This window comes from Mobula hypostoma, chromosome 5 (assembly GCF_963921235.1).
Source record: "Mobula hypostoma chromosome 5, sMobHyp1.1, whole genome shotgun sequence".
NCBI lineage: Eukaryota > Metazoa > Chordata > Chondrichthyes > Myliobatiformes > Myliobatidae > Mobula > Mobula hypostoma.
The window spans coordinates 74,332,666-74,357,912 of record NC_086101.1 but is presented as its reverse complement, the minus strand read 5'-3'; the positions used below and the strand labels follow the sequence as shown (position 1 = coordinate 74,357,912).

Genomic DNA, 25,247 nt, shown 5'->3' with positions numbered 1-25,247 from the left:
TGTGTATGATTTGTTCATTCTACAAGTATGATCTGAAAATTAATGTGAATGTGCATGGATCTAATGTACATTTTTTTCCTTCCCTCTCAGCAGGCAAAGCTGACATCAGGTGTAATTTACTTGGGTCATGTACCCAATGGATTCTTTGAACCACAGATCAGGAAATACTTCTCCCAATTTGGAACAGTTCTAAGACTTCGTCTTTCACGAAGCAAAAAGGTAATGAGCAGGTATAACAGAAAGTATCCCAAACCTTTATTTCAATTTTGTTTGTACAAAATCCAGATACACAAACAAATCTAAGCTAATGACTACTGAACATCTACTGGTAAGCATATCAGCAAGAAACATTGCTCATTTTTCAGATTCCAGCACAGATAAAGCAATTGCTGACTGGCAGGAGGCAAAGAGTGGGAATAAAGGGGGTCTTTTCTGGTTGGCTGCCAGTGACTAGTGGTCTTCCACAGGGGTCTGTGTTGGGACAGATTCTTTTTACGTTATATGTCAATGATTTGGATGATGGAATTGATGGCTTTGTTGCAAAGTTTGCAGATGATATGAAGATAAGTGGAGGGGGAGGTAGTTTTGAGGAAGTAGAGAGGCTACAGAACAACTTTGACAGGATGCGAGCGAAGAAATGGCAGATGGAATATCATGGCAGGAAGTGTATAATCATGCACTTTTCTAGAAGAAATGAAAGGGTTGACTATTTTCTAAATGGAGAGAAAATACAAAAACGGGTGCAAAGGGACTTTGGAGTCCTTATGCAGAATTCCCTGAAGGTTAATCTGCAGGTTGAGTCTGTGGTGAGGAAGGCAAATGCAATGTTAGCATTTATTTCAAGAGGACTGAATATAAAAGCAAGGGTTTAATGTTGAGACATTTTAAAGCACTGGTAAAGCCTCACTTGGAGTATTATGATGTGCTGAAACTGGAGAGGTTTGCAAAAAAGATTCCTGGATTGAATATGGTTTGTCATATGACGAGCATTTGATGGCGCTGGCCCTGTATTCACTGGAATTCAGAAGAATGAGGGGTGGAACCTCATTGAAACCTATCGAATGGTGAAAAGCATTGATAAAGTGGATGTGGAGAGCTTCCTGTGATAGGAGAGTGTAAGACAAGACAGCACAGCCTCAGAATAAAAGAGCATCCTTTTAGAACAGAGATGGGGAATTTCTTTAGCCAGAGAGTACTGAATCCGTAGAATTCATTGCCACAGGTAGCTCTGGAAGCTAAGTCCTTAAGTATATTTAAGGCAGAGGTTGATAGATTCTTGAATGGACAGGGCATCAAGGGATATGGGGAGAAGATAGGAGATTGGGGCTCAGAGGAAAATTGAATCGACTATGATGAAATGGCAGAACAGACTCAAAGGGCCAAATGGCCTAATTCTGCTCCTATATCTTACGGTTTTATTTTTCATTGTTCACATTGCTGTGAAATCATTTTGAAAGTGTAACAATATTGATGTTATTATCCAAAAATACCAGAACAAGAATATCCAAAGTAAACCATTGAGAATCAGATGTTTCCCTAGCAGAATTCATATCTTTGAAATATATTGGGATTTAAACATTTATTGATTTTGGATTCATTGTGATAATTTTCTTGTAAATCTGTACATTATCTCTCAGTTGTGCAATTTTAACACGATCACTGAAGTTTCAAATTAGACGGGATTTTTATTTTGATTACTTAATCATGTTGGTTTTTGACGTTACAGTCAGAAAGGGGTGCTCTATTTTGATTTGGCAGAACAGCAACTTGTAATTATCTCATATCTTCTAAGGCTTCAAAATAAGCTCAGAGCTTTGTTACCATGCAAACAAGATAGGTGTCAGACCGTGTAGTGGAATTAGGCAGATGACCGCAAGCTTGGTCAAAGAAACACAATTTGAGAGCCTGTCACGTACCCCGTGAGGGGAAATAAAGAACCAGCAGGGATGGAAAACACTTTGGAGTCCAGTATTGCTATTAACTAATGGTATTTATTAGTAACTACACAACACAGTAATATAAATATAGATAAATCAAATAGGTTAGCAATGATTATATATATAAGTAAGTATATCAGTAAATGTGGAAATATATATGATAAACCAAGCTTCTTTAAGTCTAGGGGTAAAAAGATACAGTCTTACGATGTTGAGTAAAGTTCTGTTCAGTTCAGTTCAGTTCATGGTATTGAGTTTAGTAGTGATGGAGAGAGGGAGAGATTTGAGTCTTCAGGTGAGCTGACCCCGTCGATCTTCTCATTATCCTCTGAAATCCTTTAAAAGTCACCGACTATGACCATAACAAAGGGGACCGGTTTTCTGTGGTGGAGCTATCACCCAGGCAAGGGTGGACACGTGGACAACTCCCCACCGGTCAACCCCTTTTCTTTTCACTGCAAGAGCCACTGATCGATCCTCCAAAAACTCACTTTTTCTGTGGGCACAACAAATATCATTCTGTGTACAAAACGTGTCTGAAGTCCATGTCATCTATTTTATCTTACTGTACTGGATACTAGCTGTCATTCAAATAACTCCTCCTTCTCTTCTCTGTGTAAGAAAATCACAAGCAGGCGAATGTCCTTGGGAAGTATCAACACGCTGCCGGAAAATCATAACATCAAGTGTCCATCAAATAACGCCACCTTCGGTCACCACAGCAACTTACAAGCTGCTCGGTGCTGTCTCCAACTCAGCAGAAATCCAAAAGTTAGCCAGTTCTTTCTCGTGCCTTAAAGTGACAGTCCAAAAGTTAGTCTTTGTCTCTCTCTCTCTTTTCAAGACAAGATATCAGTGTTAAATAACTCTCTCTCTTTTCAAAAGCACAGTTCATAGGGGTAATTCAGGACCCCGTCACAGAGCCAAAAAAAAAATTGACTTTTGGGGAAGGAACAAAGGCAAGACTTTAAACTTGAAGTTTACTTCATTTAAGATCCATTATTAGTTATATTTTGTATGATTTAGAAAAAAGACTTTTGGATGTCTTTAAACCTGTTCTGGTAGTGTGCATATGAGGCCAACAGCCATTAATGCAGACAGATTGGAACTGTACTCCATTTTTACTGCATTTGTGTGCTATTGCAAAAATATGAATATCTGGAAATGTACTGGTACATATTTGAAGACATCTTAATCAAGATTTGGCTTGTCGCTGTTGGGGTAAATTTAAGCTTTGTGTTGTGTCCAGTGAAAAATCTGCATGTACCTGATTAGAAAAAGAAAATCTGCAAGAAAATTCATTAATGAATAGCAAACAGTACAAATTTGACTTTTCCATGGATAATTATTGACACCCAGAGAGTTGGTAATAGTAGGAACAACTGCATGGACACATTTCCAAAGTAATACTGTCGTCCGTTGGATTAGACAGAGAGACTCTGCATTATTATTTTAAAATAATAAGTTCTTAATGCTATCAGGAAGGAGGTACAGAGGCCTGAAGGCACACAGTCAATGATTCAGGAACAGCTTCTCTGCCATCCGATTTCTGAATGGACATTGAACCCATCAACAGAACCTCACTACTTTTTAATTTCTATTTTTGCACTACCTATTAAATTTAACTATATATGTAATTAAGTTTTTTTTTCTACTATTACAAATGGCGTTGTGCTGCTGCTGCAAAATCAACAAATTTCATGCCAGTGATATTCTGATCCTGATTCTATCTAGTTTCTATGGGTTGAAATCTACACTGAGCAAATATTATAGTTAGATATTTCGTAACAATTAATTTAGATGCCAACCGTTGAATGTTATGAGCTGTATTTGAATTTAATCAAAAAATAATTGCATCTCCTGCTTTGTAATGTTTAAATATTGGTCTTCATTGCAGGAGGATTTGAATACAAAAGAAAGGATATCTTGCTCTAATTATATAGGGTACCGTTCAGACCATGCGAATATTGTGTCTAACTTGATCTTCTAACCGAAGAGAAGGCCTACAGGAGGTTCATGAGGATGATCTTGGGAATGAAAGGGTTAGCGTATAAAGAACATTTGATGGGTCTGTGCTTGTACTCACTGGAGTTTAGAAGAATGAGGGGGAATCTCATTGAAACCTATCAAATATTGAAAAGGCCTAGACTAGAAGGACGTCCATTTAGAACAGAGATGAGGAGGAACTTCTTTAGTCAGAGGATGGTGAATCTGTGAAATTCATTGCCACAGATGGCTGTGGAGGCCAAGTCATTGTGTATATTTAAAACAGAAGATGATAGATACTTGATAAAACAAGAGTGTCAAAAGGTACGGGGAGAAGGCAAGAGAATGGGGTTGAGAGAGATAATATAGCCTGTCATGATGGAATGGCCTAATTTTACTCCAATATCTTATGATCTAAGGGATGTACTTGTCATGGACAGAATGCATCAAAGATTTATCAAGTTGGTTCTAGGGAAGGAAAGTGATTGCGTTATGACATGAGATTTAGTAGACTAGAACTAAAGAATGGGCAAATTTCTTTGAATCTTATAAACCTCTTAAAGAGCCTGACGGTAGAAACAAAAGAGATGTTTTATATGGCTTAAGTGTCTATATCTGGGGGGGAATCTGTTTCAGAATAAGGAATTTACAAGTAAGATGAGGAGGGATTTAATCACTCAAAGTATGGTGGACTTTTGGAATTCTCTTTCCCAGAAGGCTGTGGACTCAATCACTAATTTCATTCACAATACAATCCAATAGATTTCCACATAGTCAGAGAAGAGGGAAATATGGGAATGGTGTAGAAAAACGGCACTGAGGTAGATAGTCATGATCATAATAAATGGTGTCATAGCCTTGAAAGGCCCAAGGGTCTCTTCTCCTATTTTATATGTTTGTACATAGATCTTTTTACACTGTAAAGTCAGTAGTGCTGATGATTGTCCAGTTTTAATTTGACTTGCAACTTCTCTGTTGATAAAGTGAAATAGATCCAATCGGAAAGTTGGATTATGTTTTTTGATGGCTAGTGGCAGGCATATTTTGTACAAATTACATGCTGAAATTTCAATTGAACAGCAGATGGCAGCATTATTTATTAACGCCCCTGAATATTCTTTCTGGTAGGAGTCCAGTGTTTGTAGTCTGTAAAGCTAGTGCTTATGAATAGAGGAACAGGAGTCAGTTACTCTCCTTCAAGTCTGCCAGTTAATAAAATTCTGATTTTAACCTCAATTCGGAATTCTCATCTATGGACAGTTCCCATTTGTGCGTTTGCTTATCAAAAATTGTACACTAATCCTCTTAAGTGTATTCAAAGGCTCTGCTTTCACTGCTCTCTGGGGAAGATTCCAAAGACTCAGGATCCTGTGAAAGAAAAGAAGTGCCTCATCTCTGTCATGACTGGACAACTGTTCATTTATAAAGCTGTGGCCTCCATTTTTAGATTTTCCTCTTTATATTCATACCATCAATGAGCTTCAGAATCTTGCACGTCCAACCTTTCCTTATAAGATAGCCCACCCATTTCAGGAATAAATCTAATAAACTTTTTTCTAAATTGGTTCCCATTTGCATTCTTTTTTTCAAATGAGACCAATACTGTTCAGAGTACTTGTGATGTGGGTTTGTCAATGCCAGATATAAAGAAGAATTGAAGAGTAAGATAGGAAGCTTACTCTTCAATTCTTCTTAAAATAAAAGCCCATCAGCTTCTTAATTAATTGCTGTACTTGCATGAGTCTTTCACAATTCATGCAGTGGCATACATGGATTCTCTACATCACAGAGCTCTGTAATCCCTCATTGTTTTGGTAAGAGGTGTTTTATTTTTTCTGTCAAAATAGACATCTTTATTTTCCCATGTAATTCACCATCTATTACACCTTTACTTACTCACTTTACTTACCTGTATCCCTTTATAGCCTCCTACTTCACTTTGTGTCTTCAGCAAATTTAACGGGCATATCTTTGGTGCTTTCATCCAAATCATTTATAAAAAATGTGTACTAGTTTCTCCAAAAGCAACATTTTTAAGGTGCTTAAAATCGCTGCAGAAGATAGTATCTGTGAAGACGTGAGAAAGGTTGGGAATGAAGCAAGTTTTGAGCTAAAGGATAAGAGGGAATGAAGGAAAGATCGGAAAAGCTGATAGGGTGGTGATCACGGGAGACTGAATGACACCTGATAGCATTGAATGAAATAATTTGTTTCCAATTTCCATATGTTGGGTCTTTTGTCAACATACACTCAATGACCACTTTAATTAGTACAGGATGTGCTTAATAAAGTGGCCACTGAGTGTATATTCATGGTCTTCTGCTGCTATAGCCCATCCACTTAGGTTCAATGTATTATGTGTTCAGAGTTTCTCTTTTGCACACCATTGGTTTTTTGAGTTACCTTCACCTTCCTGTCAACTTGAAGCAGTCTGGCCATTCTCCTGACCTCACTCATTAACAAGGCATTTTTGCCCACAGAAATGCCACTCACTGGCTGTTTGGTTCTCACACTATTCTGTATAAACCCTAGAGATGGTTGTGTGTGAAAATCCCAGGTGATCAGAAGTTTCAGAAATACTCAAACAACCTGTCAGGCACCAACAATCATTCCACAGTCAAAGTCACCTTAGATCACCTTCCTTTCCCCTTCTGATATTTGGTCTGAATAATATCTGAACCTCTTGACCATGTCTGCAAGTTTTTATGCATTGTGTGATTGGCTGATTAGATATTTGCATTAATGAGTGGGTATACAGCTGTACCTAATGAAGTGGTCTTGAGTATATAAATGATTGAAATTATTTTTGGAATAAATTGATAATACATGTGTAAACCTCTCACCGGGGCTCGCATACAGACTTGCCTTGTTAGCTAACAGCCACATGACTCAGCGGTGAGAAAGCCACCTTTCATAATCAATGTACCTCTAAGGTTGGTATGATTTGTAGTTCAACCAAACAGGAATGTTGTGATGTTCCGATTAGAGGAACCTCGATTTGAGCGAATGCTGTGTAAACTCCGCCCAAACTTGGTCATGGCTAGCCCAGAAATGACAGATCGTGCACCAGCATAAAATTATAATGAAAGTGTATTTACCAAATTTGCAACTCTAACACTTACAGAAACAGAAAAACAATAAAAAGGCCTATTACAGTTAAACCAGTCCAGTGTGCACATATCATTGGAGCTCATACTGGACTATTGTATTTCTTTACACACGCATTGGACCCACAGTCTGCATGAAAAGCACCCGCCACATTCCAAACTCCCCTCAAAGACCATCTCAAACGAACTGGCTCAGGAGTATTGGCCCTTCCACCTTAGAGCCATTCATCTGTACAAAGCACTTCTTGCAATGGGACTTCTCCTTCCAAGGTAATTCTGCAGCGTCTTCCCTTGTGCCCCGCTCCGCAGCTCCCTCCAAACCAGACTACTGTCCTTCAGAAAACTCTTCCCGAGAATCATGATTGACTGTCACACATTTTTAAGGTGGACAACAAATGCTCCTTATCTTAGCCAAAGCCAAAACTCATCTTCCAGCATGGCATACTGCTTTTACAGAAAACTGCTAATATTAACTATCTCACAGCATAGCAGTAGAAATCTTAACCAGGGCATTACCCATTCTATCAAATAATTTTATGATAAGCATTTGATACAGCTTCTAATTAATACGATGGATACTTTGTGCAAATTCTGTAGAAGTTTTGTCTTCTTATTTGCTTATTTTTATTTTAAATCTAGACCGGGCACAGTAAAGGATATGCATTTGTGGAGTTTGAGTGTGATGAAGTTGCCAAAATTGTTGCAGAAACCATGAACAACTATTTATTCGGTGAACGGCTGTTGAAATGTGAGTATTAAGATTAAGATTATTGTGCATCTCCTGCAAACTAAACACCTGCCAGTTGTTTATTTATAAGTTAATTTTGTTTTGAATACCAGCGCCAACTAGAATTAGATTTTCAGTCCTTGCATATCTTTCTGGCATTGATTTGTGTTTGGGGACAATCCTAGAGGCATAAATTCAGTACTAGAAGGTCATTGCCTGAGACCTCAACAATTCCTGCAGATGAATTGTATTTCGTGATGGGGGATGTAATAATAACTGAATTTATTTAATTTGTACTTCACATGATTTATCTGCTTTCTACTGCAGCAGTTAGACCAGGAGCTGTTTTCGCTTTGCAATTGTTCACATCCTTTCTGAAGTCTTTAGCCATCTCTTTGCCTCCCAAATCTCTGTCCAGGAACTGACACTTCTAACACATTTTAATGTGGTTAACATATCAAGCATCAGCAACAATTTTTTCCATTAATCTTAATGTACCAAAATATTCCAGACTATTTCTAATCCTATCCATAGAGTCAAAGGCATGGGAATCAACTGCAATGGTCTTTACCCTCTCTCTATCCAACCATGTATTTAAGTCTGCAACTAGACGACGTTATATCAAAGCTTGATTCCTTTCTGTTACATGCTGCCTCTCAGCAGATCTTCAAAATACAGGAACAACTCACAAAAGCACTGGAGGAACTCAGCAGATCAGGCAGCTTCTATAGAGGAAAATGGACAGCTGATATCTAAGGTTGGGAACCTTCATTGGGACTGGATGTCGAGTTGAATGGTCTCAACCTGAAATGTTGACCGTGCTCCCCTCCACAGATGCTGCCTGATCAGCTTAACATCCCCAGCCATTTGTGTGTTGCTGCAGATTCCAGCATCTGGAGTCTCTCTTGTATCTCCATCTGGAAAACAAGCTCAGCTCTCAATTTGGTTGATTTGGCATGACCTCTTCTCTAGATCCTCTTAATGGCTGTCATTATTTATATGGTAGCTTAACAGTTAATGTAACACAACACCGGTGACCTGTGTTCAGTTCTCTAACTGCCTGTAAAGGGTTTGTACGTTCTCCCCTTGACCATATTCCAAAGATGTATGGGTTAGTAGGTTAATTGGTCCATTGGGTATAATTGAGCAGCTCAAGCTAATTGAGCCAGTAAGGTCTATTACTGTAGTGCATCTCAAAATAAATATAAAATAAACTTCCTGTAGAGAGTGAGGTGCTTACTATTTATTTATTGTCACTATGATGTACTGTGATTGAAGGGAACATTGCTGATTGCATTCAGTTATCACAAATCATCCTGCTAAAGATCCAGGAGTTGATTAGCAAATGTTGTAATGCATTCATTCATTCATCTATGAGACATGGGTATTGCTGCAAGGCCGGTGTTTACTGACCATTCATAACTGATCTTGAAAAGGCAATGCTGAATTAAGTCAGACCAATTGCATTCAATGCTGAAATAGCCCCACAATTCTCTCACACATAGATAATTTCATTACAATGGATTGCAGTTAATTGGGGCACATTGGGACCAGTACATTTTGGCCCAATTAAGCGACTGTCCCAATTAACCAAACTTTAACGGAAATAGTTAAAGAGTCTTTTTTCTACGTACTCTTTTAACTGAGTAACAAATTAAGTATCGTAAATGAAATACCAATAGCTTTGCACACTGTAAGTACTAGTACAGTACTATAAGACTATTAGTTCCTAACAGTTATCGACAGAGTAATTCATCCAGTGTACGCTGCCATATTCTTTTAATTGACTATAAATGAACCAAATCAGCACAGACAACTAATGTAAATAAAGGACTGCTTTCAGACAATGGTATGGACAATTGCATCCACCAAATCTTTATTTTCATTATAACATTCAAGATGAGCGTCAATACCTTCAAATTCTTCGTAGTTTCTAACTTGTTGAATTAGTGAAATTGTTTCATTTTCACTCCCAGTTGTTTCTGGCATCTCCAAGCCTGAATGCTTGAAACTGCAGTCAGAAAGATGGTTCTAACTTGTCTTACTGTTTATTTCTTGCTGACTAAATCACCTTTTTGAACACATGCACATGCAATTAATGCTATATAAAAACTGTTCACTGTAAGTACGGTGTAGTGTCTAACGACCACACAAGCATGTGCTTCTGACATTAGTTAGAAACTGTTCAGCAACAGTCTCCTCCCCCGGTTAAGCAGCATAGTGTCACAAATAACCAAAGGGAACCCCTGCTATTTTCTCAATTATTTTTTTTTCTTTAAGAGTTGTCCCAAATAAGCAGCTGCCCTGATTAACTGATGGCCCAATTAACGGGGAAACCTTGATGTTTTAGCACAGTAATGATGGGCAATAAGCAATAATATATGGAGTCAAGATGGTGTTAGGCTTTGAAGATAATCTGTAGGTGATGGTGTTTCCATGTATCTGCTGACTTTGTCATCAGAGGTAACAGGCAAAGCAAGTTCATCAAGAGTCTCTGAAACAGATTGCACATCTTTCTTTCTAATGTTTTATCTTTACCAAAGTGCTACATAAAAGAAAGATTCCCTTTCGTCCAGAGATATAATGAACACACTTAGTAATGCTTCTTTTTCCACTTAGGTCAGGTTGTCCCACCAGAAAAAGTGCACCCACAACTTTTCAAAGGTTGTAACAGATTTTTTAAGAAGCCTACCAACCCAGCAGTTGCTCGTTACAACAAGAAGCGAAACTGGAAAGAAGAAAAAATTATGTCACAGAGACTTCTTGAGAAAGAAGGACGGTTACGAAGAAGGCTCGCGAAGAAAGGAATTGATTATGATTTTCCTGGTTTTGTAAGTTTACTCCATGTGGTTAGTCATCCACATACAGCTGCAAGAAAAAGTTTATTGAACCCTTTGCAATTACCTCATTTTCTGTGCTAATTACTTATGAAAAATGGTCTAAACTTCACCTAAGTCACCATAATAGACAACCACAATCTGCTTGAACTAATAACACACAAACAACTATACTTTTCATGTCTTTATTGAATACATTGTTTAATCATTCACAGTCCAGGCTGGAAAAAGTATATTTAATAAGTGATAGAACCTCTTTAGCAGCAATAACATCTGCCAAATGTTTCCTGTAGCTGCTGATCAGACTTGCATAATGACGAGGAGGAATTTTAGGTCATTCTTCCATACAAAACTGTTCCAGTTCATCAATATTTCTGGGATACCTTGCATGAACAGCCCGTTTCAGATCATGCCACAGCATCTCAATTGGGTTAAGGTCTGGACTCTGACTTGGCCATTCGAAAATGAATTTTTCTCTTTTTAAACCATTCTGTAGTTGATATTCTCTTGTGTTTCAGATCATTGTCTTGTTGCATCATCCAACTTTTATTAAGCTTCAGGTGATGCTGTGCTACCCTGACATTCTCCTGTAAAATGTATTGATAGAATTTTGAATTCATTGTTCCCTCAACGATAGCAAGCTGTCCAGGCCCTGAGGAAGCAAAGCAGCCCCAAACCATGATGCTCCTTCCACAATGCTTCATTGTTGGGATGAGGTTTTGGTGTTGATATGCAGTGTCCTTTTTCCTCCAGGCATAGTGGTGTGCATTTTTGCCAAAAAGTTCAACTTTTGTCTCATCTGCCCACAGAACATTGCCCCAGAAGAGTTGTGGAACATCCAGGAGGTCCTTTGCAAACTTGAGACGTGCAGCAAGATGTTTTTTTTTTGGAGAGCAGTGGTCTCCTCCGTGGTCTCCTATCATGAACAGAGACTTTAGCGAGTTCCAGAGATTTCTGCAGGTCTTTTGCTCTTATCCTTGGGTTCATTTTTCATCTCCTTCAGCATTGCACGTTGTATTCTTGGTATGATCTTTGCAGGATGCCCCCTCCTAGGGAGATCAGCAACAATACTGAATTTCCTCCATCTGTCGACAATTTCTTTTACTGTGGACTGATGAACATTCAGGTCTTTAAAAATGCTTTTGTAGCCTTTTCCAGCTTCGTGCATCTCTACAATTCTTCTAAGGTTCTCTGAAAGCTGTTTTGGTTGAGGCATGATGCACATACACAGATCTTTCTGGAAAAGAGCAGACTCTGTCAGTAACCTGACTTTGTGTGTCTCATATATGGGGCAGGGCACCTCTACAACCCACAATCTCATCTCATTGATTGAAACACGTGACTCCAAATAAATTTGTAGAAGGCATTACCCCAAAGGTTCATATTTTTTTTTGAACCTGGACTGATTGTTTCAATGGTGTACTCAGTGTTGATGAGAAGTGCAAGTTTGTGTGTTAGTCATTTAGGCAGATTGTGTTTGTTTATTATTGTGTACTTAGATGAAGATCAGACCACATTTTATGAGTAATTAATGCAGAAAACTAGGTAATTGCAAAAGGTTCACAATCTTTTTCTTGCAACTGTAATTGAATCCTATCATTAGATTAGTCAAATTGTTGCCTGACAGTTTTGATAGTTCTGCTTTTGGTTTGGTGATCCCTCTCTACAATGTTGTGTGTGCATTGGTATAGAAATTAAATTTGGATACTTTGGAATGGACGCAGATCCACATACCATTAGCTTCTCATAATGTTAACGTTAAACCAATTGTAGACTGCAGCAAGTTTTCAGTGTTTCATTTATATGGCTACTGTGGTGTATTCTTGAATGGAATCTTTTTTTAATTTTATAACTTGGGTCATAATGGAAAAGATTTGTGTACGGATTTGAATATATTCATCCAAAATACTTGCAGATAAGATCATCAGTCATGGAACTTACATATAAAGATTTCCATTTTCTGAGATATCTCAATGGGAAATTATTCAAATAAAAAGAGCTGCAGTATTCTTTAAGTTATTGTGCTTATTGCTGAGCAATATTGAGTTGAATACTGAACGAGAATGACTTCATTTCTTACCCTTCAGGCTGCAACGATGCCTCGAAAGAAAAAAAGATTTCCTAAAAAATTGAACGATACAGTGAACAGCCAGGTAAACTGAAATGTATTTGATTTCTGTGCACACTGCCTTTATAATGGATTGTAATAGTTGGATACATCATATTAGATCCTGCCACTGTCATGATTACATTTTTCATGAGAGATTTAATAAAAATCAGTAAAGAACCCCAGTGCCTGATGCCCATTAATTGGCATGAGTCCTCTTCCTCCAGACATCCTGCTAAACAAATACTGATTCTTAATATCTAAGCTCAAGTGATCCCTTTCTCAACAAGTCTGAGGAATCTCACTGTTGATCACTATTAAGTTAGAATTCTAGCTGACAGATTCAAATAGGGAATGCTCAGCTTTCAAAATCAGATGGAATGTCCCATCCACCTAATACGAGGGAAAAAGTTAGGTACACGGAGAACTATAGAGGTTGAAAATCTGAGATTAAAGTAAACAGAAAATGCTGGAAACATTCAGTGGGTCACCCAGCATCTGTGGAAAGTGAAACAAAAAGGCTGATATTTCAGTGGAAGGCGCAGACTGGGAGAGTGCAAAAAGCAATGTCTGAATTAGGAACATAGCTACTGACTTCATCACCTTTCCTCGCATCATGATCTCACTGAAACACCATTAAAACTGCTCAGATTGCTCTCCTGGTACATATGTCATTCATGATTAAGGTTTTGCTCAGGGTGCTGAAGTGAAAGTCGAAGTACTTGCCACTGCAGTTTCTCCTCCATTTCTTACAATCATAGAACACAAGTAGTGGTCCTTCCATCCTTCTCCACTCATCCAGAACAACAGCCAGTCTGTCAGATTTCAGGAGCAGCAGCTGACAGGTTACTGGCAAGATCTGTAAAGAATAAAAGGCACAATGTCTGCACAGTAAAGATATGTTATTAACCATATAAAGGTATCTAAACAAAGATCCCTTACTCATGACCTTTCATAACCTTCAATTTGTTCATTTGTGTCCTAGTGATTTTCAAACAAAAAATACACTAATCTAAGTAATTGTTGTTAAGTCAGCAGTTGCAACTTTTAACCATGATTACAACCAGGCTGTTCATCATTTCTTTGACCCTTTACTTGACATTACGCTCATTAGTAAATATTTACGCTGTATTGAAATTCAAAGAAATTGTACATGCTGGAAATCTGAAATAAAATGAGGAAATTGCAGGTAATACTCGCATGTCAGGCAGCTTCTGTGGTAAGGAAACAAAACTAATGTTTCTGTACTACCACTGAGTGTAAACAAACAAAAGAGAGAGGGAAATCCTGTCAAAGAGCAGAATAGAACATTGCTGGCAGTCCTTTCTCTTATCTTTGATTAGATATTGGCCCATTTCCACGGTAGAAGGGTCTTCGATATGAAGCGTTAACTGTTTCTTTTCTCACAGATGTGGCAGGACCAACTGAGTATTTCCATTGTTCTCTGCTTTTATTTTAGCAAGATTATTAGTTTTCCAACTATGTCTAGTTAGAAGAGTTATTTCTCATACCTTGGTTTAAATATGAATCTGCATGCACTGGGGATGCTGCAGCATACTCCAGGAGGAAATCCAGGGGAGGATGGCACAAAAAGTGGGCATGAGATAACTTTGGCAGAGAAGACTAGGGAAAGTACATAGAGAATTTATTGATATATTAAGAGAAAAACGAGTAATTTGAGAGAGAATAAGGCCCCTGAAAGACCAAAGGGGGCATCTTTATGTGGATTTGCAGAAAATGGGCAAGGGCCTTAATGAATAAATCTCTTATTTTACCATGGAGAAAGATATGAAGACTTTGCAACTAGGAAAAGTAAATGGGGAGGTTTTGAGGATAGTCCAGATTACAGTAGAGGAGGTGCTAACTGTCTTAAAAGGTACAAGCAAAGCTGGGCAGATCTCCAGGGCCTGACCAGGTATATCCAAGAATTCTGTGGGAAGCTAGTGAAGAAATTACAAGAGCCCTGGCTGAGGTACTTGCATCATCATGAGCCACAGGTGAGGTGGCAGTAAACTGGAAGATTGTGAATGCTGTACCATTAACTAAGACAGGCATGATAAAGAAACACCTGAGAAATATTGTCTAGCATTTGGAGTTACTGGGGGGGTGTGGATTCTGAAGGATAAATGTACATGCATCTGGAGGGGGGGGGAGTCCACATGATTTTGTACATGGGAGATCGTGTTGTATTAACTTGATGAATTTTTTTGATGAGGTAACCAGGAAGGTTGATGAGGACGGAACGGTAGATATGGTTTATATGGACTTCAGTAAGGCTATTGATAAGGTTCCACACAATACATTGCTCTGCAAGGTTAGATCACATGGAATCCAGGGAGAGTTGGCTAATTGGATGCCCAATTGGGCTTGATGGTAGAAAGCAGATGCTGGAAGTTGGTTCTCAGATAGGAAGCCCATGACTAGTTGAGTGCCTCAAGGATCTATTGTTGCTTATAATCTATATCAGTTATCTGCATCAGAATATACTGATAACACTAAAAGAAGTGGAATAGGGTCAGTGAAGAGTATCAACAATTGCAGAGGGATCTTGATCAGCTGAGTATTTGGACTGAAGAATGGCAAATGGAGTTTAATTCATGTCAGCATTGGTGTTGTTTTTGAAAAGTCTAATTCATGTTGGGCTTTCACAGTGAATGGTGAGGCACTGGGGAGTATTATAGAACAGAGGAACCTTGGAATACAAGTACATGGTTCACTCAGAGCGAGTTCACAGGTGGACAAGGTGGTGAAGAAGACTTTTGGCATGCTGGCCTTCATTGGTCCTGAGTATAAAGGTTAGTAAGTCATGGTGATGTTGTACAGGATACTAATGTGGCCACATTTGGGGTATTGTGTTTAGTTTTGGTCGCCCAACTATAGAAAAGATGTATTCAACTGAAAGAAAATAGAAAAAGTTGTGAGAATGCTGCCACAACTTGAGGGGCTGTGTTATAGGGAAAAGTTGGATAGGCTAAGATGTTAATCCTTAGTGGGTTAAAGACTTAAAGGTTATCTTAGAAGTGTTTCAGTCATGAGGAGCATAGATTGGGTGAGTGCACTCAATTCTGTTCCCTGAGTTGGGGAGTCAACTTTTTGTTTAACACAAAGGTTTGTGCCGATGTAGAATGAACAACCAGAGGAGGTGTTTGAGGCAGTGCAGTAGCAACTTTTTAAAGATAATTTGAGAAGCTACAGTACCGTACATACATCTTAGGCAGGTAAGTATAGCTCGGTGCCTAAGACTTTTGCACAGTACTGTATTTGTCAATGTGGAGCCTAGAGCGAGTTTGTAAATCTGGTGGGAGTAAAGGATGTTGGGAATGGCAAGGATGGAGCATTGGGGGGGTCATGGAAGATGTGGGACGGGTGACAGAGAAGGAGTGCCGGGGTGGGAGAGTTGTTGCAGGTGCAAAGTTACCCAGCCCTGAAACACCAGACAGGGTCAGTTGATTCCAAACAATTGGTTTATTGATCATTACAGAATGTCTCCAAGTGCTTCCCACTCCCCCTCCCCCCCCCATCTCTTCCAGCCATGATTCCTCTTTCCTTGTCCCCTTCCCCTTCCCACTCTCAGTCCACAATAGAGACCCATATCAGAATCAGGTTTATCATCACTCACATATTTCATGAAATTTGTTTTTTTTTGCGACAGCAGTACAGTGCAATACATAACATTAGTGCAGTACTGTGCAAAAGTCTTCAGCACCCTATCTATATATATGTGCCTAAGACTTTTGCACAGTACTGTATACAGATTGGAAAGGATTATCAGGTTATGGCCAGACACTGACAAATGGGATTAGCTTGGATGGGGCATCTCGGTCAGCATGGACCAGTTGGACCAAAGTGTCTGTTTCTGTGCTGTATAACTCCTGTAACTATGTGGATTATAACTCCTGTGATTATGTGCATTTTCCATTTGACCTCTTCTTCATAGTACAAAAGCAATGCTAGATTTTTTTATAAAATTATAAAATGCTGAAAATACTCTGCAGGTGATGCAGTATCAGTGGAGACAAACAAATTTAATGTTTCAGGTTGATGATTTGGCAGCAGTTCTGGTGAGAGAGAACCCAACATGACTGTTGTTATTTTCTTTTTCTCCTTATACTTTGTGCTCTGCTGCATATTCACCTAATTTTATTTCAATGTCATGCCCAGTGCTCCGTTGCACCTTCATACTCCAGGGGTCTCAGCTGTAGAGAGTGAGAGTCCAGTCATAACCTCCAATAATTATGCCTATCTTTGAATCACCATGAATGGGAGATTTGATAGGGTACGGTATGTAAAATTATGAGGAATATAGATAGCTTAAATGCAGGCAGACTTTTTCCACTGAGGTTGGGTGAGACTAGAACTGGAAGTCGTGGCTTAAGGGTGAAAGGTGAAACGTTTAGGGGGAACTTCTTCACTCAGAGGGTGGTAAGAATGTGGAATGAGCTGCCAGCACAAGTGGTGGGTTTGATTTCAACATTTAAGAGAGATGAGAGTAAGTATATGTATGGGGGGGTATGAAGGCCAATGGTCTAGGTGCAGATCAATGGAACTGGGCAGACTAATAGTTTGATAAGGGCTGGATGGGCGGAAGGGCCTGTTCTGTGCTGTAGTACTCTATGATTATAACTAATTGTGAACATGGTTTATATTCTTATCAACATTGATCAAAGGTTTGGTAGAATCAGTGAAATCTAAGGTGCCAAAAAAGGCCATTGTGGAAGTCTCGTAGTTTTGGTTCTTGGGTCATCTGAGTCCTTTTGTAAATTCGAAGAAGGAGTCTGAGAGTCTGAGTGGGAGTGCCGAGAAAGAGATTTTTGAAATTTTCGTTATTTTTTTTCTCCAACGGCTTTCTGAGAGGCGGGACTGCGCAGGCGTGTGACGTCGGGCAGTGCAGCATGGCAGATTTAAAAGGGCAGACATCCTGCTTCGGGTTTGATTCGAAGAAGGAGTCTGAGAGTCTGAGTGGGAGTGCCGAGAAAGAGATTTTTGAAATTTTCGTTATTTTTTTTCTCCAACGGCTTTCTGAGAGGCGGGACTGCGCAGGCGTGTGACGTCGGGCAGTGCAGCGCGGCAGATTTAAAAGGGCAGACATCCTGCTTTGGGTTTGATTCGAAGAAGGAGTCTGAGAGTCTGAGTGGGAGTGCCGAGAAAGAGATTTTTGAAATTTTCGTTATTTTTTTTCTCCAACGGCTTTCTGAGAGGCGGGACTGCGCAGGCGTGTGACGTCGGGCAGTGCAGCGCGGCAGATTTAAAAGGAACAAAGCCTCATAGAGCGGGCAGCGTAGTTTGCGGGCTGCGGAGTGAGCCGGGAGCAGAGTGAAGACTTAAGGGCTTCGGCTCAACGGGCTTAGGCGGAAGCGGGCGAGGCGAGGAAGGTTTGACATTCATTTTCTGTTGCTATTTGAGGAGAGGGGCATTATGACTGTGAGGGCAGTTTGCTGTTCTCGGTGTCGGATGTGGGAGGCCCTGGAGTCTCCAAGCCTCCCAGACGTCTACATCTGCGCCAGGTGCATCAAGATGCAGCTCCTAAGGGACCGCGTTACGGAACTGGAGCTGCAGCTCAATGACCTTCGTCTGGTCAGGGAGAGCGAGGAGGTGATAGAGAGGAGTGGAGGGCAGGTGGTCACGCCGGGGCCACGGGAGGCAGACAAGTGGGTCACGGTTAGGAGGGGGAAGGGGAAAAGTCAGGTGATGGGGAGTACCCCGGTGGCTGTGCCCCTTAACAACAGGTACTCCTGTTTGAGTACTGTTGGGGGGGACAGCTTACCTGGGAGAAGCGACAGTGGCCGTGCCTCCGGCACAGAGTCCGGCCCTGTAGCTCAGAAGGGTAGGGCAAGGAAGAGGAGGGCAGTTGTGATAGGGGACTCGATAGTAAGGGGGTCAGATAGGCGATTCTGTGGACGTAGTCCAGAGACCCGGATGGTAGTTTGCCTCCCTGGTGCCAGGGTCCGGGATATTTCTGATCGTGTCCAAGATATCCTGAAGTGGGAGGGTGAGGAGCCAGAGGTCGTGGTACATATAGGTACCAATGACATAGGTAGGAAAAGGGATGAGGTCCTGAAAGGAGAATATAGGGAGCTAGGAAGGGAGTTGAGAAAAAGGACTGCAAAGGTAGTAATCTCAGGATTACTGCCTGTGCCATGCGACAGTGAGAGTAGGAATGCGATGAGGTGGAGGATAAATGCGTGGCTGAGGGATTGGAGCAGGGGGCAGGGATTCAAGTTTTTGGATCATTGGGACCTCTTTTGGCACAGGCGTGACCTGTACAAAAAGGACGGGTTACACTTGAATCCTAGGGGGACCAATATCCTGGCAGGGAGATTAGCGGGGGCTACTGAGGTGACTTTAAACTAGAATGGTTGAGGGGTGGGAGTCAAATTAAAGAGGCTAGGCGTGAGGAGGTTAGTTCACAACAGAGGGATGGGAACCAGTGCAGAGAGACAGAGGGGTGTAAAGTGATCGTAGAAGCAAAAAGTACAAAGGAGAAAAGTAAAAGTGGCAGGCCGACAAATCCAGGGCAAGCATCAAAAAGGGCCACTTTTCAACATAATTGTATAAGGGCTAAGAGAGTTGTAAAAGAGCGCCTGAAGGCTTTATGTGTCAATGCAAGGAGCATTCGTAATAAGGTGGATGAATTGAAAGTGCAGATTGTTATTAATGATTATGATATAGTTGGGATCACAGAGACATGGCTCCAGGATGACCAGGGATGGGAGCTCAACGTTCAGGGATATTCAATATTCAGGAGGGATAGACATGAAGGAAGGGGAGGTGGGGTGGCGTTGCTGGTTAAAGAAGAGATTAACGCAATAGAAAGGAAGGACATAAGCCAGGAAGATGTGGAATCGATATGGGTAGAGCTGCGTAACACTAAGGGGCAGAAGACGCTGGTGGGAGTTGTGTACAGGCCACCTAACAGTAGTAGTGAGGTCGGAGATGGTATTAAACAGGAAATTAGAAATGTGTGCAATAAAGGAACAGCAGTTATAATGGGTGACTTCAATCTACATGTAGATTGGGTGAACCAAATTGGTAAAGGTGCTGAGGAAGAGAATTTCTTGGAATGTATGCGGGATGGTTTTTTGAACCAACATGTCGAGGAACCAGCTAGAGAGCAGGCTATTCTGGACTGGGTTTTGAGCAATGAGGAAGGGTTAATTAGCGATCTTGTCGTGAGAGGCCCCTTGGGTAAGAGTGACCATAATATGGTGGAATTCTTCATCAATATGGAGAGAGAGATAGTTAATTCAGAAACAAAGGTTCTGAACTTAAAGAGGGGTAACTTTGAAGGTATGAGACGTGAATTAGCTAAGATAGACTGGCAAATGACACTTAAAGGATTGACGGTGGATATGCAATGGCAAGCATTTAAAGGTTGCATGGATGAACTACAACAATTGTTCATCCCAGTTTGGCAAAAGAATAAATCAAGGAAGGTAGTGCACCCGTGGCTGACAAGAGAAATTAGGGATAGTATCAATTCCAAAGAAGTAGCATACAAATTAGCCAGAGAAAGTGGCTCACCTGAGGACTGGGAGAAATTCAGAGTTCAGCAGAGGAGGACAAAGGGCTTAATTAGGAAGGGGAAAAAAGATTATGAGAGAAAACTGGCGGGGAACATAAAAACGGACTGTAAAAGCTTTTATAGATATGTAAAAAGGAAAAGACTGGTAAAGACAAATGTAGGTCCCCTGCAGACAGAAACAGGTGAATTGATTATGGGGAGCAAGGACATGGCAGACCAATTGAATAATTACTTTGGTTCTGTCTTCACTAAGGAGGACATAAATAATCTTCCAGAAATAGTAAGGGACAGAGGGTCCAGTGAGATGGAGGAACTGAGTGAAATACATGTTAGTAGGGAAGTGGTGTTAGGTAAATTGAAGGGATTGAAGGCAGATAAATCCCCAGGGCCAGATGGTCTGCATCCTAGAGTGCTTAAGGAAGTAGCCCAAGAAATAGTGGATGCATTAGTGATAATTTTTCAAAACTCGTTAGATTCTGGATTAGTTCCTGAGGATTGGAGGGTGGCTAATGTAACCCCACTTTTTAAAAAAGGAGGGAGAGAGAAACCGGGGAATTATAGACTGGTTAGCCTAACATCGGTGGTGGTGAAACTGCTGGAGTCAGTTATCAAGGATGTGATAACAGCACATTTGGAAAGCGGTGAAATGATCGGACAAAGTCAGCATGGATTTGTGAAAGGAAAATCATGTCTGACGAATCTCATAGAATTTTTTTGAGGATGTAACTAGTAGAGTGGATAGGGGAGAACCAGTGGATGTGGTATATTTGGATTTTCAAAAGGCTTTTGACAAGGTCCCACACAGGAGATTAGTGTGCAAACTTAAAGCACACGGTATTGGGGGTAAGGTATTGGTGTGGGTGGAGAATTGGTTAGCAGACAGGAAGCAAAGAGTGGGAATAAATGGGACCTTTTCAGAATGGCAGGCGGTGACTAGTGGAGTACCGCAAGGCTCAGTGCTGGGATCCCAGTTGTTTACGACTTGGATGAGGGAATTAAATGCAGCATCTCCAAGTTTGCGGATGACACGAAGCTGGGTGGCAGTGTTAGCAGTGAGGAGGATGCAGGGTGACTCGGATAGGTTGGGTGAGTGGGCAAACTCATGGCAGATGCAATTTAATGTGGATAAATGTGAAGTTATCCACTTTGGTGGCAAAAATAGGAAAACAGATCATTATCTGAATGGTGGCCGATTAGGAAAAGGGGAGGTGCAACGAGACCTGGGTGTCATTATACACCAATCATTGAAAGTGGGCATGCAGGTACAGCAGGCGGTGAAAAAGGCAAATGGTATGCTGGCATTTATAGCGAGAGGATTCGAGTACAGGAGCAGGGAGGTACTACTGCAGTTGTACAAGGCCTTGGTGAGACCACACCTGGAGTATTGTGTGCAGTTTTGGTCCCCTAATCTGAGGAAAGACATCTTTGCCATAGAGGGAGTACAAAGAAGGTTCACCAGATTGATTCCTGGGATGGCAGGACTTTCATATGAAGAAAGACTGGATGAACTGGGCTTGTACTCGTTGGAATTCAGAAGGTTGAGGGGGGATCTGATTGAAACGTATAAGATCCTAAAGGGATTGGACAGGCTAGATGCAGGAAGATTGTTCCCGATGTTGGGGAAGTCCAGAACGAGGGGTCACAGTTTGAGGATAGAGGGGAAGCCTTTTAGGACCGAGATTAGGAAAAACTTCTTCACACAGAGAGTGGTGAATCCATGGAACTCTCTGCCACAGGAAACTGTTGAGGCCAGTTCATTGGCTATGTTTAAGAGGGAGTTAGATATAGCCCTTGTGGCTACAGGGGTCAGGGGGTATGGAGGGAAGGCTGGGGCGGGGTTCTGAGTTGGATGATCAGCCATGATCATAATAAATGGCGGTGCAGGCTCGAAGGGCCGAATGGCCTACTCCTGCACCTATTTTCTATGTTTTCTATGTAAGTGACTGGTTTCTTCCATTCCCCTATCGAATACTATTCTATAACCCCACTACTCACAGGAGTGATAAAACCTTTACTCAACCTCAGTCTTGATTCCTCTACTAAAGAAAATAAGTGACTCCTGTTCACACTTAATCTCTCATCATTTTATACAACTCAATTAAAGCTGTCTTAACCTCCTTCACTCCAAAGGCGCTGTGATAGTGTAGCAATTAGCACAATGTTATGATACCTTGGGGTATCAGAGTGTAATCCCAGCGTCCTCTGTGAGGGACTTGTACGTCCTCCCCATGGAATGTGTTTGTTTTCCTCTGGGTGTTCAGGTTTCACCCCACAGTCCAATGGCATACCGGCTAGTAGGTTAAATACTCGTAAATTGTTACGTGATTAGGCTAGGGTTAAATCGGATATATCTGGGTGGTGCGGCTCAGTGGGTTGGACAGACCTATTCTGTGCAGTATCTCTGAATAAATAAAAATAAAGCAAGCTCCAGCCTAATCAATACCTGACAACTATAATTCTCCACCTCCTACATGTCTAGTACTATCATTGTCTTCCTTATAGTTTAGTGATTCACACAGTTCCAGCATGACCTGCCTTTTTAATTCTGTGCATCAAATGATACCTTGTGCTTCACCTCACTCTTAGCCAGATATTGTCATGCTCACTAAGGAAACAGTCTGTAGACTGCAGTAAATTATCAATGGACTACTCCAGTGAGCAAATGGAATTCAGTCTGGAGAAGAATGAGGTAATGCATTTGGGAGGATAATCAAGGCAAGAGAAGACAATAGGTTGCAGGATATTGAGAAATACAGCAGAACAGTGGGACCTTAAAATGCATATCCATAAATCCCAAAACATAATGGGACAGGCAAACAAGTGAGTCATGAAGGCTGCAGGACACTAACCTTTATTGGCTAAGGTTTGGAATATAAAAGGAAAAGCTTAAAGTAAATTTATTCTCAAAGTATATGTACGTTACTAAATACTACCCTGAGATTCACTTTCTTCCCAGTATTAACAAGGAAAAAGAAATACAACAGAATTTTATTTAAAAACTACATAAACAAAGACTGAGAATCACTAATGGGCAAAAGAAAACTGTGCAAGAACAAAATGTTACTGAGAACATGAGTTGTAAAGAGTCGGTAAAAGTGAGACTGTAGGTCAGAGTAGTGGTGAATAAGGCTATCCACGCCAGTTCAGAATCCTGATGGTTGGAGGGTATTAACATTCCTGAACCTAGTGGTGTTGGGAGTTAAGGCTTCTGTTGTTCCTGCCTGATGGTAATAGTGAGATGAGAGTGGGGGGGCAGGATATTGTTTTTGATGATAAATGCTGCTTACTGTTGTGAAATGTGAAAAAATAGTCACACTTAGAATACTATAGAGTTCTTACCACATTCATCATCATTATGTGCCATGTCATATGACAGGGTTGTTCATGGTCTTCCATTTCTCCATGACCGTGATTGTTCTTGGCAAATTTTTCTACAGAAGTGGTTTGCCATTGCCTTCTTCTGGGTAGTGTCTTTACAAGACAGGTGACCCCAGACATTATCAAGATTATCTACCTGTCATTAGTAGTTGCACAATCAGAGCTTGAGATATGCACCAGCTCCTCATTCGACCATCCACCACCTGCTCCCATCGCTTCATGTGATCCTGGGGATGGGGGGGTGAGGGGGAGGGTGAGAGCTACATCTTGCCCAAGGGTGACCTGCAGGCTAGTAGAGGGAAGGAGCCTCTTATACTTCCTTTGGTAGAGATGTATCTTTACCCCACCACTCAATAACAAGCAGGAAAAGATGCACTGGAAAGATGGAAAGAAAGCAGAGGGCAATTAGCAATGTTGCCAAGACCGGAGAATTGCAGTTAATGATGAGCATTGGAAGTGTTATGGAGCTACAGCATCTCAATGTGACATCTCAGAAATATTTTGTTTTAATCTAATGCCTTTCTGATTTTTTTTCCAGGATGTAACTCCTGTATGCACACCTGCTGTTCTGAAGCAACGCCAGAATTGTAAAGGTCTCAATGATACAGATGATGAAATCACATTCAAAGTACCACCCTCTGAAAAGACTTCCAAAAAGCAAACTGAATCATTAGTTTCTTTAGCTGAAAAAGTGAAAAAAACAAAGAAAATGAAGATGAAAAGAAAAATTCCAGGCAAATGAAAGGAATTTGTGAACAAAGAATCCGGAGAAGCCTAACAACAATGAATTGGGAACATTGATGCCTTTATTTTGTAGAAAATGCTACTAAAATTTTTGATGAAACATGAAGGCAGCTCTTTAAGGTGCCTTTGCTGTATGACTAGTTGTGCTTGGAAAGTTAAAGATTCTACATTTTAAGCTTTGTTTTAATTTAATTTTATACATCATCTCCCGAAATTCAGGCAGCTTAAATATTTTGTACAGTGATCAACTCAAAATAAATGTATTTCTCCCACTCAAAATTATTTGAATACATATATGTAAACAAATTTTCAATAAAAATTCCTTAACTAAAGAGACTTTTTGGAACTTGGTATCTTTTTAAAATTGAACAGATTTCAACCGCAAGCATAGTAAAATATTGGTATTTGAAGAAAGTATATGTATGATTTTACTTAATCCTTTACATATAGCTGTAGGACTTGCTGGTTTTTATGTTCGATGCCTTAGCTAAGAAAGCCAAGTATGTGACCAGTGGTGTGCTGCAGTAACACTGGACAATTATTTTTTGAAAATCTTGCTTCCTCAATTTTTTTCCTTTGACAGACTACTTGAACCTGAACATAAATATATTTTCAGAGTACTTGTATGATGTAGTAATTTGGAAAAACAAGAAATTAACTTTTAATGAATATAATGGATTTAATTGCATAATGGTGCTGACTAAGCTAAAAATGTTTTGTTGTTGATTTTTGTTTGTACTCAGTTTCTGAGGCTTCTTGCTTAAGTGTCCAACAATAATCAGCCAAGCATTGATGGATTCCAGTTACCCTGATAACAGTTCTTCATGACCGCAATGTCCTGGTGAAACCTTTCACCATGCTCATCACTAACAGTGCCAATTTTGCAGGAAATAAGTCTAAAT

The 25,247-nt window shown here is 40.3% G+C and overlaps 1 protein-coding gene across 2 annotated transcripts in view; it reads left to right on the top strand.

Annotated features, from left to right (window-relative positions):
* Positions 1–24,675, top strand: part of nifk (nucleolar protein interacting with the FHA domain of MKI67) — a 30,957-nt gene extending 6,282 nt beyond the window's left edge. The window contains exons 2-6 of one of the 2 annotated variants that reach the window (XM_063047531.1): positions 94–219; positions 7,670–7,778; positions 10,377–10,588; positions 12,682–12,747; positions 24,140–24,675. In XM_063047531.1, the coding sequence (XP_062903601.1) occupies positions 94–219; positions 7,670–7,778; positions 10,377–10,588; positions 12,682–12,747; positions 24,140–24,343 (717 nt within the window). In that variant the 3' untranslated portion in view covers positions 24,344–24,675. Of the gene's footprint in view, positions 1–90; positions 220–7,669; positions 7,779–10,376; positions 10,589–12,681; positions 12,748–24,139 lie in introns of both variants that reach the window. The other variant, XM_063047530.1, reaches the window with a different exon arrangement.
* The last annotated feature ends 572 nt before the right edge of the window (positions 24,676–25,247 follow it).